The 15579-nt window shown below is 39.7% G+C and overlaps 1 protein-coding gene across 1 annotated transcript in view; it reads right to left on the reverse strand.

Annotated features, from left to right (window-relative positions):
- The window catches only part of astn1 (astrotactin 1), a 235296-nt gene that overhangs the window by 13156 nt on the left and 206561 nt on the right, over positions 1 to 15579 (reverse strand). The window contains exons 17-19 of the mRNA XM_038963261.1: positions 15008 to 15276; positions 13914 to 14047; positions 13629 to 13780 (exon numbers count right to left, since the gene is read on the reverse strand). Of these exons, the coding sequence (XP_038819189.1) occupies positions 13629 to 13780; positions 13914 to 14047; positions 15008 to 15276 (555 nt within the window). The remainder of the gene's footprint in view (positions 1 to 13628; positions 13781 to 13913; positions 14048 to 15007; positions 15277 to 15579) is intronic.

Genomic DNA, 15579 nt, shown 5'->3' on the forward strand with positions numbered 1-15579 from the left:
GCAGACAGCACCATTTTCTTGTTTTTAAAATGTGTCGATAGCCAGGGGCATACCCCAACACTCAGACATTATTTACAAAAGATGCATTTGTGTTTAGTGAGTCTGCCAGGCCAGAGCAGTAAGGATGACCACGTGTTCTCTTGATAAGTGCTTTAATTTTCCTGTCCTGCTAAGCATTCAAAATGTAACAAGTACTTTTGGTTGTCAGAGACAATGTATGGAGTAAAAAGTACATTATTTTCTTCAGGAATGTAATGAAGTAAAAGTAACAGATGTCAAAAATATCAATAGTAAAGTAAAGTACAGATACCCAAAAAGACTACTTAAGTAGTACTTTAAAGTATTTTTACTTAAGTACTTTACAGCACTGAGTAAAAGGCACATGACAGGCCGTTTGGAGTTCACCAAAAGACACCTAAAGGACTCTCAGACCATGGGAAACAAGATTATCTGGTCTGATGAAACCAAGATTGAACTTTTTGGCCTGAATGCCAAGCGTCACATCTGGAGGAAACCTGGCACCATCCCTACGGTGAAGCATGGTGGTGGCAGCATCATGCTGTGGGGATGTTTTTCAGCGGCAGGGACTGGGAGACTAGTCAGGTTCGAGGGAAAGATGAACGGAGCAAAGTACAGAGAGATCCTTGATGAAACCTACTCCAGAGCGCTCAGGACCTCAGACTGGGGTGAAGGTCCACTTTCCAACAGGACAACGACCCTAAGCACACAGCCAAGACAGTGCAGGAGTGGCTTTGGGACAATTCTCTGAATGTCCTTGAGTGGCCCTGAGAGCCCAAACTTGAACCCGATCAAACATCTCTGGAGAGACCTGAAAATAGTTGTACAGAGACACTCCCCATCAAAACTGACAGAGCTTAAAAGGATCTGCAGAGATGAATGGGAGAAACTCCCCAAATAAAGATGGGCCAAGCTTGTAGGGTCATACCCAAGAAGACTTGAGGCTGTAATCGCTGCCAGAGGTGCTTCAACAAAGTACTGAGTAAATGGTCTGGATACTTAAGCAAATGTCATATTGCAGTTTTTTTATACACTTACGGTCAAAAGTTTTAGAACACCTACACATTCAAGGGTTTTTCTTTATTTGTACTATTTTCTACATTGTAGAATCATAGTGAAGACATCAAAACTATGAAATAACACATATGGAATCATGTAGTAACCAAAAAAGTGTTAAACAAATAAAAATAGATTTGAGATTCTTCAAATAGCCACCCTTTGCCTTGATGACCTTGAGCTTTGCACACTTTTGGCATTCTCTCAACCAGCTTCATGAGGTAGTCACCTAGAATCCATTTCAATTAACAGGTGTGCCTTAAAAGTTAATTTGTGGAATTTCATTCCTTCTTAATGCATTTGAGACAGATGAAACTGGCTCCCATGAGGACCGCCACAGGAAAGGAAGACCCAGAGTTACCTCTGCTGCAGAGGATAAGTTCATTCGAGTTACCAGCCTCAGAAATTGCAGCCCAAATAAATACTTCACAGAGTTCAAGTAATAAACACACCTCAACCACTGTTCAGAGGGGACTGCATGAATTAGTCCTTCATGGTCGAATTGCTGCAAAGCAACCACTACTAAAGGACACCAATAATAAGAAAAGACTTGCTTGGGCCAAGAAACACGAGCAATTGACATTAGACCGGTGGACATTTGTCCTTTGGTCTGGAGTCCAAAATTGAGATTTTTGGTTCGAACCGCTGTGTCTTTGTGAGACGCGACGTGGGTGAACGGATTATCTCCGCATGTGGATTTCCCACTGTAAAGTATGGAGGAGGAGGTGTGATGGTTCTTTGCTGGTGATTGATTTAGAATTCAAGGCACACTTAACCAGCATGGCTACCACAGCATTCTGCAATGATATGCCATCCCATCTGGTTTGGGCTTAGTGGGACTATCATTTGTTTTTCAACAGGACAATGACCCAAAACACACCTCCGGGCTGTGTAAGGGCTATTTTACCAAGAAGGAGAGTAATGGAGTGCTGCATAAGACGACCCGACCAAATTGAGATGGTTTGGGATAGGTTGGACCACAGAGTGAAGGAAAAGCAGCCAACAAGTGCTCAGCATATGTGGGAACTCCATCAAGACTGTTGGAAAAGCTTTCCAGGTGAAGCTGGTTGAGAGAATGCCAAGAGTGTGCAAAGCTGTCATCAAGGCAAAGGGTGGCTATTTGAAGAATCTCAAATATAAAATACACTTTTGTGGTTACTACATGATTCCATATGTTTTATTTCATAGTTTTGATCTCTTCACTATTATTCTACAATGTAGAAAATAGTGAAAATAAATTTAAAAAAAACTCTAAAACTTTTGACCAGTGTACATTTACAAATATTTCTAAAAGCCTGTTTTTGCTTTGTGATTATGATTGATGAGGAAAAAAATTCAAATTTAATACATTTTAGAATAAGGCTGTAACTAACAAAATGTGGAAAAAGTTAAGGGGTGTGAATACTTTCCAAATGCACTGTACCATGCTTGTTCTCATTAAGGAGTGGCAGGAAAGGTGTTTTTCCAGCTGGGTTGCATGTGTCAAAGGGCATTTGCTACGGGCTATGCATTTCAGCTCACTGGGAAAGATACTCTCTGAGGTGGTCATCCTGTATGACCTCCCTGAATCCTGCTCAACCCATATGGGTCACCAACTGGTAAAAACATTGGGTCAGGTAACAGTGAAAACATCACCGAAAAAAGACCGCTGTCACTGAGAAATATTTAACTTGCACAGAGACCTACAAAGGAGCGTGGTTTTAAACGCAGAAAGATGGAAATGAAAAGTGACATTGTGAAGGATTGTACCACTTAGCATATTAATTGCTAGAATTGGAATATCTGTCTAGCGTAAAGAAAGTACTGTTTAGAGCCCATTGGGAAGGGACGGTGGAAATACATTACGTTGCGCTTAAGTTGTACTCGCATATTTTTTCTTTTTTTAACCTTTATTTAACTAGGCAAGTCAGTTAAGAACACATTTTTATTTTCAGTGATGGCCTACAGGGGAACAGTGGGTTAACTACCTTGTTCAGGGGCAGAACGACAGGGATTCTATCCAGCAACCTTTCGGTTACTGGCCCAACGCTCTAACCACTAGACTACCTGCCTAGTGGTTAGAGGGTTGGATGCTGTTTTGTTCTAATAAAACAAATGTAAAACGTTTCTATTCTTTAATGGGATTAAGAATACAGTAAGAGTCCATATTTGTTTAAATTTGCACTTCATGACAACATACTGTAGATAACCATCTGTCATATACTTTGAGATATAAAACCACTCAAACTACTTTTGATGCTTCCTCTGAAGGGTTGTCTGTCAAAAAGATACAACAATTGACTAAAATAATAAAATATGGCTATGCGCAGACCTGATTGTTGACATTGTAGCCATGAAATTTTTCAGATATGGTCAAATGGAGAACAAATATATATTTTGGCAATGTACTGCAGATATTTTATGTGAGCTGGATCTATTTGTTTAGTTAAAAATCTTTCTAGCTTAGGGTACTTCATATAACTAAATGTACTAACCATACTACATATGATTTAGAACATACTGTTTAGTAGAAATGTATGCTGTGAGCAACAAATATCAACATTCAAGGCTTATCCAAACTGACAAGAAGGTTGTTCCCAGCCATTTGTTCATTTTAGTACAGCCTGTCCCCGTATCTGATGTTCAGCTGTTGTCAAACAAAGGTAGGTCTGAAAATAAATGTTTTCTCCTCGATAGATTGGTTCATTGTTTAGCAACAAAACTGACACATGTGCAACGATGTGGCAAAACAGATGGGGTTGGCTTAGATGGTTGACAGCCTGTAAACTACATTTCGTCTCGAATGTTTATTGAAAATATAAATGCATTTGCACTATTAGCGATTTGTTGTCTCTCAAATACATTGTTACAGTTGTTGGTTAGCTAGTTAGAGAATTTTGGCCATATTAGCAGAGACATGACATCAGTCAAAACAAGACATGATATCAAGAACAAGATAAAAAGAGCTGAAACAAGCCACCTACGATTCCCCACATGACAGCTTCTTGTCATTGTTGCTAGCTATCTGGCAATCCAGAATCACAACAACACATGGACTTCTGCCCCATTGAATCACGTGCATCATTTTCATGACATTGTCAGCTAACCTATCTACTGTATAGTGTGCAGCAAATTCACACTAGATGAAGAGAAGAATGCAGTAGGACATTCTGGCATTTAAAGCAGACTTTAATTTATTTATTTTTTTGACACACTAAAACGTTGTATTCTTGCACCCCCCAAAAAGCTGGCGGACATATTTGGCGGGTAGATGGCAAATGTGCCACCGATAAGTTTGATAACTATAAAATGTTTTGACAAAGACGCACAGTTGCCGAAAGCAGTAGGCCAATACAACAGAAGGGAATGTTCACAAAGTAAGATGATGTATCCGTGTTTGCTTGCTAACTAGCTAAAATTAGCTTCTCACCATCAGTTGTTTAGATGAACAAATAAACAATTTGTGAACTCAGGAATGTATAAGTTATGTAGACATGTTTTTAAATATTGAATTGGTGATCTTGCTAGCCAGCCAATGAGAAATGAAGCAAACAAATAAAAAATGAAAGAAATGCAGCTAGCAGCTGTTGTGTTTGCCAGTCCGCCAATGAACTGTGTGAAGGACCAGGGTTGTTCGATATTCAACCTGAAATAAACACTTTAAATCATTCAGTGTTAAAATGGGAGTTGTTGGAAAAGACAACTGTTTTGATTTGGTAGACGGCTAATACAGTCAACAGTCTCACACGGTTTTGAAACAGCAGTAAAAGTGCAATAACTGCAGTCGACTGGGGTATTTTGGACGCAGTAATTGCAGAATAAGAGGCATTACAAGCATTACATTACATATTCACATGGCTATGTAATAATAATGTGATTGTCCATTTAGCAAAATGAAATACACAACGGTTCAGATATTGCGGATTTTGGGATTTTTACCCATGAGGCCAAAGAGGACGCTTTTGGTCATTGACTGCAGGAAAGGGTTAAAACATTCATGCTATCTTAATCGAATTACATAGGCCTGCCTACACACAACATGCAACTGTACAACATTGTGTGCAGCCCTTTTATGGACATCAGAATTGAAAAGCGCTATTGGCTTCCTGATTTTTGACAGACAGCAAAAATAAATAGATATGGCTTTAGTCCTGACAGGTACTTTCTCATACCACTTGGATTGCTCGTAATAGCTATCAAAAGTGATCTATTACTTCATATCAGGCTATTCACTGCTTAGCAATGCCAAGTTATGATCCTTCTAAAGTTATCCTTCAAAATAGTGTTTTACATGCACCATCTCTTTATAAATCTAACATTCTGCCCAAAAAATGCTACACAACAAGACTCCCATAATCCTCTATTCATCATGGTCCAGAATCTGAGCTTAATCATATTTCTCGTTGTAAGAGAACTGGGATAGTGGGATCAACCAAAATCTTGTGGTGTTAACAAAATATTTCCGTGACATTCTTTAGAACCAGGGCAGTTGCATTTCTTTTTCACTCTCCAGGATCATCCCCTGCAGATAACCCTCCATTGACATGATCCAGTGATTGAAATAACCATCACTGTTGCCATAGAGAGCAATAGTAATGGGGTATTTTTGTAGGCACTAACTCCGTTGGCCAAAGCCTATGGGGAAATGACTGTTTTTTTGGGAGGGTTTATGGATAAACAACGAAAATAAGGTCTGTGATAAACATCTTATACATTTTGTTCTATGATATGATCCTCGTCAGCTAACGTTACTTTTTTTGTGAATTTCTATCAAAACAAGCACATAAAGGCTTAATTCATAAAAGGTCATGTTAACGATATTATCTCATGGAACAAAATGTATAAACTCTCCTAAGCCTGTGTTAACCTCAAGACCTTATTTTCGGTGTTTATCCCAAAACCCCATTCTGTCCCTATTAATTTCCCCCATAGGAATGGCTGAACGAACCAGAGGTAACTCATTTTAGTTTTTTAGGACTATAAGCTGTCGAGCTCTATTGCCAATGATCGTAATTAATTAAGTCCACCATACTGGGAGTGATTGCTTGATTGATAATTTTCCATGCCTTCTCTCACACTCTTCTCTTGTCTAGATGGTCCATATGGGGAATCCAGTCGTAATTAGGGACCCGATGTGAAGAACGCTCAGCCATCTTCAGCACCTGTCCGATTAACTATTGGAGTAAATTATATTGGCTAGAGGGACCAATTCTGCAAAACTGACTGCAAAACCTCAGAAGCTGAGTCAACCCATAATTCACTTAAAAACTTTTGGAACAGTGGTTTCTCTGAGCAATCAGATAATGCTAATGTAAACAACCACAGCTGAATGACAATCATTTGTATGTATTCAATTTACTTTAGACAGATGACAATGTGTCATTATTTAGCAAAGTTTGTCAAAAATAGCAATGCTAATGTTAGCTAGCTAAAATCTGGTGGTCTCCCCTCAATCTTAGCAAGCTAGTGAATGTTATACTGCATCTGAAGTCAATCTGGCGACATCACAATGATGACAAAAGGTTTTCCTACTAATTATCTGAACGTTTGTCTTTAAAGATTCACTATGCAGAAATTGCTCCGGCATTTCCTGTTTGCAAAAATTCTAATAGTTTGCCTAACTTCAGTTTTTGTGACGAAATAAGCAAGTATAGTGTAGAGAATCATTGTACCATCTAAACCGCTGTGAAATATATTTTCCATAACCAAAAATATTGTATTTTCAGTTGTCTGAAGCTAGTGTACAAAATTGGAAGTAAAAGATGCAAAAACTAAACTTAAGAACGGGAAGCATATAAACAGTGCACATAGAACCGATCTACTGCTTCTTAGACCTGCTTTCAATGGCAATGACAGATCTATAACTCATATTTCTATGTGAATTTGGTCAGGTCGCCCAAAAAGGGACATATTTTGCAGCTTTAAAGGAATAGCTGCCTAAAACATCATGGTTCTGTACCTTTGTGTCTATCTTTAAAAGTAGCCTAGTAGTTGGAAAGATACTATAAAGCACAATGTACTGCAGGTGTGTATTACATATTCAGAGGGATACATGAGGGTATGGATAATCTAAAATAACTCAACTAAGTTCAAATCCATTGCGAGTGGCTAATGATCAGCGTTGTGCTGTCTATGCTAAACTGTGTGGGAACATGCTCAAAATAATGAGCTAACGATGAGTCCACTGTGCTGTCATTGTCCAAGGCCTCATTATCTTGTCAACTGGTCGAAATGTAAGAATCCTAAGCGGTATGAAATAATCCTCTCGCAATTTTATTTTGAATTGCTTTAACCAGAGGTTCACATGCAACCTGATCTAGTCACATGCGAGGCTTCTATACAAATCACCAAGTATTGTGTGATTTTCGATGAATTCAGAGGAAACCAAAGTGCATTTATCCCTCTCACATCAGCTGAGGCTGACAATAGATTCTGACTAGCCGATGATATCTTGTAGAGAGACAGAGTCAGATAGCATGTGGAGTGGTATTCCTGGAAAAATATATTTTACTAACATATGTGATTTGAGACATTTGCATAAGAAAGTTATAGATGGACCAGGACCATGCCAACCTGCCATATTTTGCATAAGGGAATACATGTGTAGTTGCTTTCATACCCATTCAACACATTTATTTATTTATCAAACAATGTATTATAATGGGAAAGAGCTACTGAGGAGTAGTGACTAATCCGAGTCTGACAAGGGAATTCCTGGGTTGCACCTCCGTCACTCGGTAGCATCATGCCATTGTTATGAACGTTCTCAAGTCGCTCTCTGCTATAGTAGTGCCCAAAAGTTGACTGATGGCCAGTCATTCTGAATGGGGGTTAAGGACTGTTTCATTAGTGGCCTGGAAATACGATGACATTGCTGAAGTAAGAAAATATTTTGTAGGAAACAATTTTGCCATTATTTTTATGCAGTCAAATTTACTTTAGACAGATGGCAATGTTGTCATTAGCTGGCAAAGTTAGTCAAAAATAGCTATCAATGCTAACATTAGCCAGCTAAAATCCGCTGGTCTCCCCTCAATCTTAACTAACTAGCTAATGTTATACTGCACCTAAAGTCATTCTGGCGACATCACAATGATGACAAAAGGGTTTTCTACTATTATCTGCCTCCTTTAGAAATGCAATTGTATTTCCAAGCCACTGTAATGCACTTTTGATGAAATCTTCATCAGCATCAATTGACAATACAATACAACTTTATTAATCCCCAAGGGGCAATTAGTTTGCATTGAGTAGAATGCTCAGTCAGGCGTCAGTCCTAAAACAAATGTTCAAAACAATATTGTGACAAAAGGTGCATCCCATGAACAGATAGGCTAGATGACGATGAAGAAGTAACACGAGAGAGAGTTTACTTTGGCACATTAGATATCAGTAGTCTGGTCCTGGAGCATTTGAACAATGTTTCCCACGTGAATCCACTTGGATTCTGTACTAAAGTGTCACATTTAATCTCCAACTCAAGTCTCAATCGTCGCTACATGAACATAGACATTGATTCTGCTAAGATGCAGATTCTGAACGCGTCACTGTCCGCAATTTTTTCATAAAAGAGAGAAAAATAAGTGAGTGATTTAAAGGGAAAGACGGGGAGTGAAAGAAAGACCTAGGGCCTGAACACACACAAACAGACACTCTTTTGTTTAATAAACAGGTAAACAATTAAACCTGAAAATTCCCTAATCCATCACATAAGTTCCCCCATGTCCAAAACGCTGGGAATTTTACCAGTTCTATTAAAACAGCAACTGCTAGGTACCAGCAGACTTGGCAGCTCCGTAAAGACTCAACAAATAACATCTGGCTCTTGTTGTCTACTTTGATTAACAAAAGGCAAGAGATGGACAACAACAGTTTGTAGAGCATTGCTTCTTGGCACTTCCTGGCTAAAAATGATTAACAGACTTGATCTCCCACATGGAACGTATTGTCTTTTTCAGAGAAACAGAGGAAATAAAGCTCTAATTGAAGTAGGGGTGAGGTGGTGTCATTTTTAAAAGTGAAGTTGCTTGGATAGAGGGAGGAAGAACATTTCAATCTGCGTAGACTTTCTCACAAAAAAGCCTTTGATAAGAACACTGCCTCTGCCATTTACGTCATAGAACCGCTTACCGCTTACAATTTATACTGTATTGCCTTCGATTATGGCCTTAGAGATGTGATAAATTGCCTATTCTTGAAATCCGGCAAAATATTTCAACATTGAACTGAAGCTGATAGAATTTGAACTTGCATGTGTTCCAAAGCTGAATCTGAAACTGCCAAACCCCAAATATGATGTGAAAAAGATTTTAAAAGGGCAATGACACTGTTGGAGCGCATAACATGAGTGTTAGATGAAACCCAGTTGATATCTGATTAAAGATAATGTATAACATAGCCTAATGCATAATGTTTTAGGGTCTCACTTTACGTAAAAGTGAATATGGTCGAGAGGAGACTGAGAGGGGGCAGTCTTATACAACACCTTATACAATCTGCTCAAATTGGTTGATCTGTTTTTGGTCCCGGATTGTGAACTGAATATGTATTGGTCTTCTCATCTGTCTAAAGAGTACTTTACTAATGTCATACAGTAGATCATAAATAAGAATCACATTATCACCACTCAATATTAAACATATGTTTATGACAAACCTTTCAATCCTTAAGAGTTCTGTGAACAGTTAGAAATAATTTCCTTTGGCTCAAACAATTCCCGCCATGCATAGAGCCTCACCACACTTGCATTAATTCTGTTTCTGAGTGGCTTCAACAGCAGTCTAAAGCAGTCTGAACCATTTACCACATGGTAGCATGGCGGGACTGACATCTGTGTGTTTTGCTCATGACTTTTGTTTGCATATAACACATGGAGGTTTTGATGGTGCGGTCCAACTCCCCGCTCTGTTGTGAGGACGCCTTTGTCTCTTGGCTCTCCTAATATCCCTTCTGGACCACTGACTTTCAACTTCATTTGTAAAGTAAATATTTGTCTGGGAATAGAGTGCGCTGTTGCCACTTGTCAGAGCTCAGCCTGAAAGTGGTTATGAGCTTACGGGTTGTTTTTGTGGCATTGCTATGTTTGACATCTCTCACCTCATCAATGTTAGTTGTATGTTGTGATTGTCATTTTGCTGTAAATCTCCAAAGAAGTAGATCATCATGACTAAACTCAAATAAACTAAATAAAAGCTGTTACTCTTTATCTGTTCTGGAGCCACACCATAGGTTGCAATAGTGGACCGTAAGAGAAAAGTTTCATTGAACCAAAAAGCAGACACACGTCATTTTCACAAGTTAAACATATAGATTATATGTCAAATCAAATCAAATTTTATTTGTCACATGCTCCGAATACAACTGGTGTAGACTTTACTGTGAAATGCTTTCTTATGAGCCCTTCCCAATGATGTAGTTTAAAAATAATAATAATAATAAAAGTCAAATAGTAACAAGAGGAATAAAATACAATATACAAAAATGTAGCTATATACGGGGAGTACCAGTACCAAATCAATCTGCAGGGGTACAAGGTATTTGTGGTAGATGTGTACATAAAGGCAGGGTAAAGTGACTAGACATCGGATTAGATAATAATATGAGTAAAATAGAGAACAGAGTAGCAGCAGCAAATTATGAGTGTGAAAGTGTGTATGTGTGTGTGTGTGTATGTAGTGTATGTGAATGTGTGTGGGTTTTATGTGGGAGTGTCAATGTAGTCTTTGTGAGTGTGTATAAATAGTGTGTATATTTAGTCTAGTGAGTGTGCGTAGGGTCAGTGCAAGATAGAGTCAGTGCAGATAGTTTGGGTACCATTATTTTACTATTTAGCAGTCTTATGGCTTGGGGGTAATGCTGTCTCGGAGCCTGTTGGTCCGAGAGCCGGTACCGTTTGCCGGACGGTAGCAGAGTGAACAGTCTATAGCTTGGGTGGCTGGAGTCTTTGGCAATATTTTGGGCCTTCCTCTGACACCGCCTGAAATAAAGGTCCTGGATGGCAGGGATGACACTGTGTACTTCAATAAAGACCTTAGCCCCTTGACTTCTCATGAACTCTGTCGGAGTTTGTCCCTGCCCAAGTGAGGGGCCAGTGTCTACGCTACTCACAGCTGGACTTTTGCTCTCTGCGTATGTGTGGGTCTATGAGGCCACCTAGATCCCGTGCCAGCTTCCGTAATGCACCTGCCCTAGCACCTGACCTTGCCCAACATATGAGGTGAGCTCAACAGCCAACAAAGCGCTCATGGAAACATTCCTTGGGTATGAAACCTTGTCTTCCACCACGGGCATGCATCCCTTTCAGGGGCTCTCTTGTCCTGCTGGGGAGGAAGTTTGGCACTCCGCCCCAAGCAGCACATGGGTGCATGTAATCTGTTTACGGATTGGATGTCATGTCCCACTGACCCCTGAGTAAACCCTGTCGTTATTGGGTGATCAAAGCAGTGACATCAGCCTGGCTGGGCCGGCTGTTTGTTTTCACATGGAGTCTGGCCCAGTTGTGATGACTGAAAGCAGACTTCCGATTTAGTCAGCTTCAACATCTGGGAGAGGGGTATGATGTCAAGTTGTGTGCCTGAATCCCATTATGTGTGAGATTAGCACACAACCAGCCCCTGTCAAGAGGGCCAGACTACAGTCATTAGCTATGATATATTATATGTATCTAGCTATAATATAGGGTAATGTAATCCGAGGCTATGGGGGAGTGAAAGTGACCACTGTACAGTACAACGTGAGGAACACCCCATTGTTTTGTGTAAATGAAGAAAACGGTTGTCTGGGTTCTCTTTTGAAAAATGGAAAAATGTGAGTCTCTACAAAAAGAGGGGTAAGATTCTGTAGTCATCTCTTTTTACATTCCATGGAATCAGATCTTTCCAGTAAACACCGCAAAGAAGCTGTTTTGAGTTTCATTCAAATCCAGGCCTAACAGAGATGAAGGGCTTAAGTCCACAGAAAGACAAAAAAACTGGTTTCCCTTCCAGTAAGTCTTAGCCCTTACAAAAGCACCTCCTCATCGATCACTTTTTCACAATCCCACATTTGGACTTGATATAACATTGTTCTTTTGATTTTTTTGTGGCCACAACATGTTTGAAGTTGGGGTTTGGGATGGGCAGTATAGCCTGGAGAGAGGGGAAGCCATAAACAACTTCTAAACAAACTGGACAGATGGGAAAAAGGAAAGGAAATATCCCCTTTGGACATGGATGAATGATTCCAAAGCCTGAGGGCCATATAGCCAATCAAACAAGAGGATCTGTGTAAAGACACATTACGTCAATACGTTTCGTTGAAATGTGTCACTGTGGCGTTGCATCACCTGGATAACTTGGGATATGCAGCAGGTGCAAAACTAATCAGATAATTCATCAAAAATCTAACACAGACAAATGTTTCAATCGATAGAAAGAAAACATTCCCATCTGCACATCTTGATGGATTTGTTCTGTTTTGGCTGGTGGTTCCATGCAATCAATGTCACTTTTAATTAATACTAAATGAAACCTGTTAGCATCAAGACAAGCTAGATGATACCATATTGATGCCATAATATATTATGGACTTATATTCAAGTCCAATATTTTATTATACAAATAAAACTATAGAGACAGTGAACAACATGAGAGTTTTTCGTCTAACAAAATGCATATGTTAGAAGTGTAGCTATAGGATTCGATCATATTACATTATGAACAATTCCATAGTGCAACATAAGGCATTTTCGCCTAACAAAACGCATATGTTAAAATTGTAGCTATAGATTTCGATCATATTACGTTATGAACAATTCCATAGTACACAGTATGGCCTTGAGCATTAGGCAACAGTATGTGTATCACATTAGATGCCGGGATAAAACAAGCCTGGATCTGTGAGATAAAATGGAGAGCATTTCCAGAGAGAAGAGGCCCAGAGAGGATCACTGGAGTTCTAGTACGTTCATCTGAAGGTTATTCACCACATTCTTTTCGGGGGGTTTAATCTGACAAGAGACTGAATGCTTAAATCAGAACCACTCCTCCCGACAACGTTCCTTCCAGATATCTTTCCCTTTCTCCTAGGTGGTCCCAGATCTGTACTGTCTGCATACCTCCATTCCACCACCCATGTTTGACATTTAAGGTGTGTGCTTTGAAGCAATCAATCAATCCACCAATCATTCCATAAGGATTTAAAAACACTAAAAACTAAAAGTTATAGTGTTGAGTGATTTGTACTTCATAGGTCATTTTCAGTATGTCAGACTCATCAGTTTCATTGGTCAATCATTTTTCTCATCATATGTTTGTCAGAAAAGCAACCTATTTCAAGCTTAACAACGTTCAGGTGCTCTAAGTGAATGCAGGCCACACTACTATTACCATTGATCACCATCTTGTGGTTACATGCAAAACTACAACAGGAAAAATGTAAATCATTCTAAGCATCTAGCATTTGCTGTGGTAACATATAGTTTGAAGTTGCCTTTCCTTGCCACTACATTAAGTAACCATACACAGCTGTTTGTGTATTTAAACATGGGCATAATGTATGAAATTAACATAAATACCATAATTCCTCAAGGGATGTACCTGTCTCCACTTTGGAGTGGTCTGTCCTCTCTGTCACCTTCTCCTGGCTGATGAGGTAATCAACAATCCGCACCCCAATTAGTGGCTCAGTGTGATTCCATTCCATGATGACCAATGAACTGCTGGGCTCATAGGAGTGGGACAACCTGAGCCTGGTAGAGAAATAAAGAGAGTGACACCTAACTCCACAAATCATGACAAGACAAGCTCATCTTTAGATATCAATACATACAATCTTATTTGTGTTTATAAAGTTGTGTAAACTGATTGTTTTGAGTGACTAACCTAGGCTGGGGGAGAGGGGCACATGTTGGCAGGCCGTCTGTCCCGAATGCGTTCCAGTCGCAACGGCACCAGTCATCGATGACGTCACCTTTCCCAGAACACCACAGCATGCTCATCATGGCCTCCTGCAGTGCCTGCAAAGAGATAGGATGGAGCAAACACTGTCAATATCACACACAACCTGAGCCTTGGCATCAATATCATCTGCCCCTCTAGGGGGTCATGCAGTCTTCCTCTAGTTTAGCGATTCTCAACTGGTGGATTGGAGGTTTTGAATGTGTCAGTTTTTCTTTAATAAAAAAATACTTAAATGACTAAAACCAGGTAGAAAGTGATGAAATCATTTAGTATCTTAAAAACATTTCTTTAATCACAGTATATCAATATAGAGCTATTAGCAGCGCTATTTAGCGTATTTGGTTGATGTTGTGGTCTCAAACCAGTGAGCTTACTAACATTCTTAATCAATAACTTTTTCCTATTTTACATTGTCATATAATTGCTACATTTACTATCAATAAAGCATTAAAAATAGTTTTCCAGATTGTATTTTGGCGAGGAGTTTTCATGATGCGATTATCAGGTCACGACTGAGAAAACCTGGTTCAGTTTGGGTCCCGAGGCAAAACTAGTTCAGAACCACTGCTCTAGCTTATCTTTTCACAGTTTGACATACTGATGTAGGCTTATGTCTGGTATACACTACACGATTTCCCAACATTTTCAAGTCAGAGCGCAGCACATTTTGCGACCGCCATTGCCAAACAACTAGCTTATGTGTTTTGCTGTGGTACACTCCCAAAACAAGGGGTTCTCTCACTGCATGATTAAATGTATAAATTGACATTAAATTATTGGTGGTGAATGTTCTTTTATGCTCTGAATAAAATAATTGAAAAAGCACATCTTAGGTTGTTTGTTACAGGTGCATGGGAATCATTTTATGATATCTTCAAAGACAAAACAATGTGCATACTGCTCTTGGCAGTATCACTTTAGTTTATTTACGATTTTAGGAATCCACTCTGATCATGAAGATTTGACTATGTCTGCATAAATCGGTGAAAAAGAGAGTAAACCAAGGTTTTCAGTGCCTGGTAGGTCTCGTTGTTGGAGACCAGCTCGTAGAGCGGGGTGGCCTTAGTGATCTGGAGCAGGACAGGCTCGGCTGGACGCCCAGGCCCAGGGCTCATATGGCAGAGGTGGCAGGAGTACGGGCACTGGCCCTGGCTGCTGCAGTCCATGCGAACCCCCACCGCCATGCGCTTTGCACCGGAGTCCAGCAGGCTGGCGATGTATGCTGGGTAGGTCAGGGTCCGGGGCTCCTTGTCACGCTCCTCTGACTCTTCTGATGGGAAATTCCCTGAAAAGGGCATAGTTATAGTTACTGTGGGCTTTGGATATTAGGATTTATTGACATAACTGAATAACACATATTGTTACAAACAACATTTGAAATCTTGTCAGCATTTACAAAATAGAGAAGTTATAGGTGTTATTTTTCAATACAAATGTGAGTTATCATCACGATTCAGGTTGGGATATATATCGGATATATCCACACATTGCATTTCCCTCAAAACTGGCACTGCATTCCATTCTATTTATTATGCTGTCCTCTCAAATGCACTTTGGGCAGTGCTGGCCTGCTGGCATCTTCAAAGAC

The sequence above is a fragment of the Salvelinus namaycush genome, chromosome 25 (genome assembly GCF_016432855.1).
Source record: "Salvelinus namaycush isolate Seneca chromosome 25, SaNama_1.0, whole genome shotgun sequence".
Classification (NCBI taxonomy): domain Eukaryota; kingdom Metazoa; phylum Chordata; class Actinopteri; order Salmoniformes; family Salmonidae; genus Salvelinus; species Salvelinus namaycush.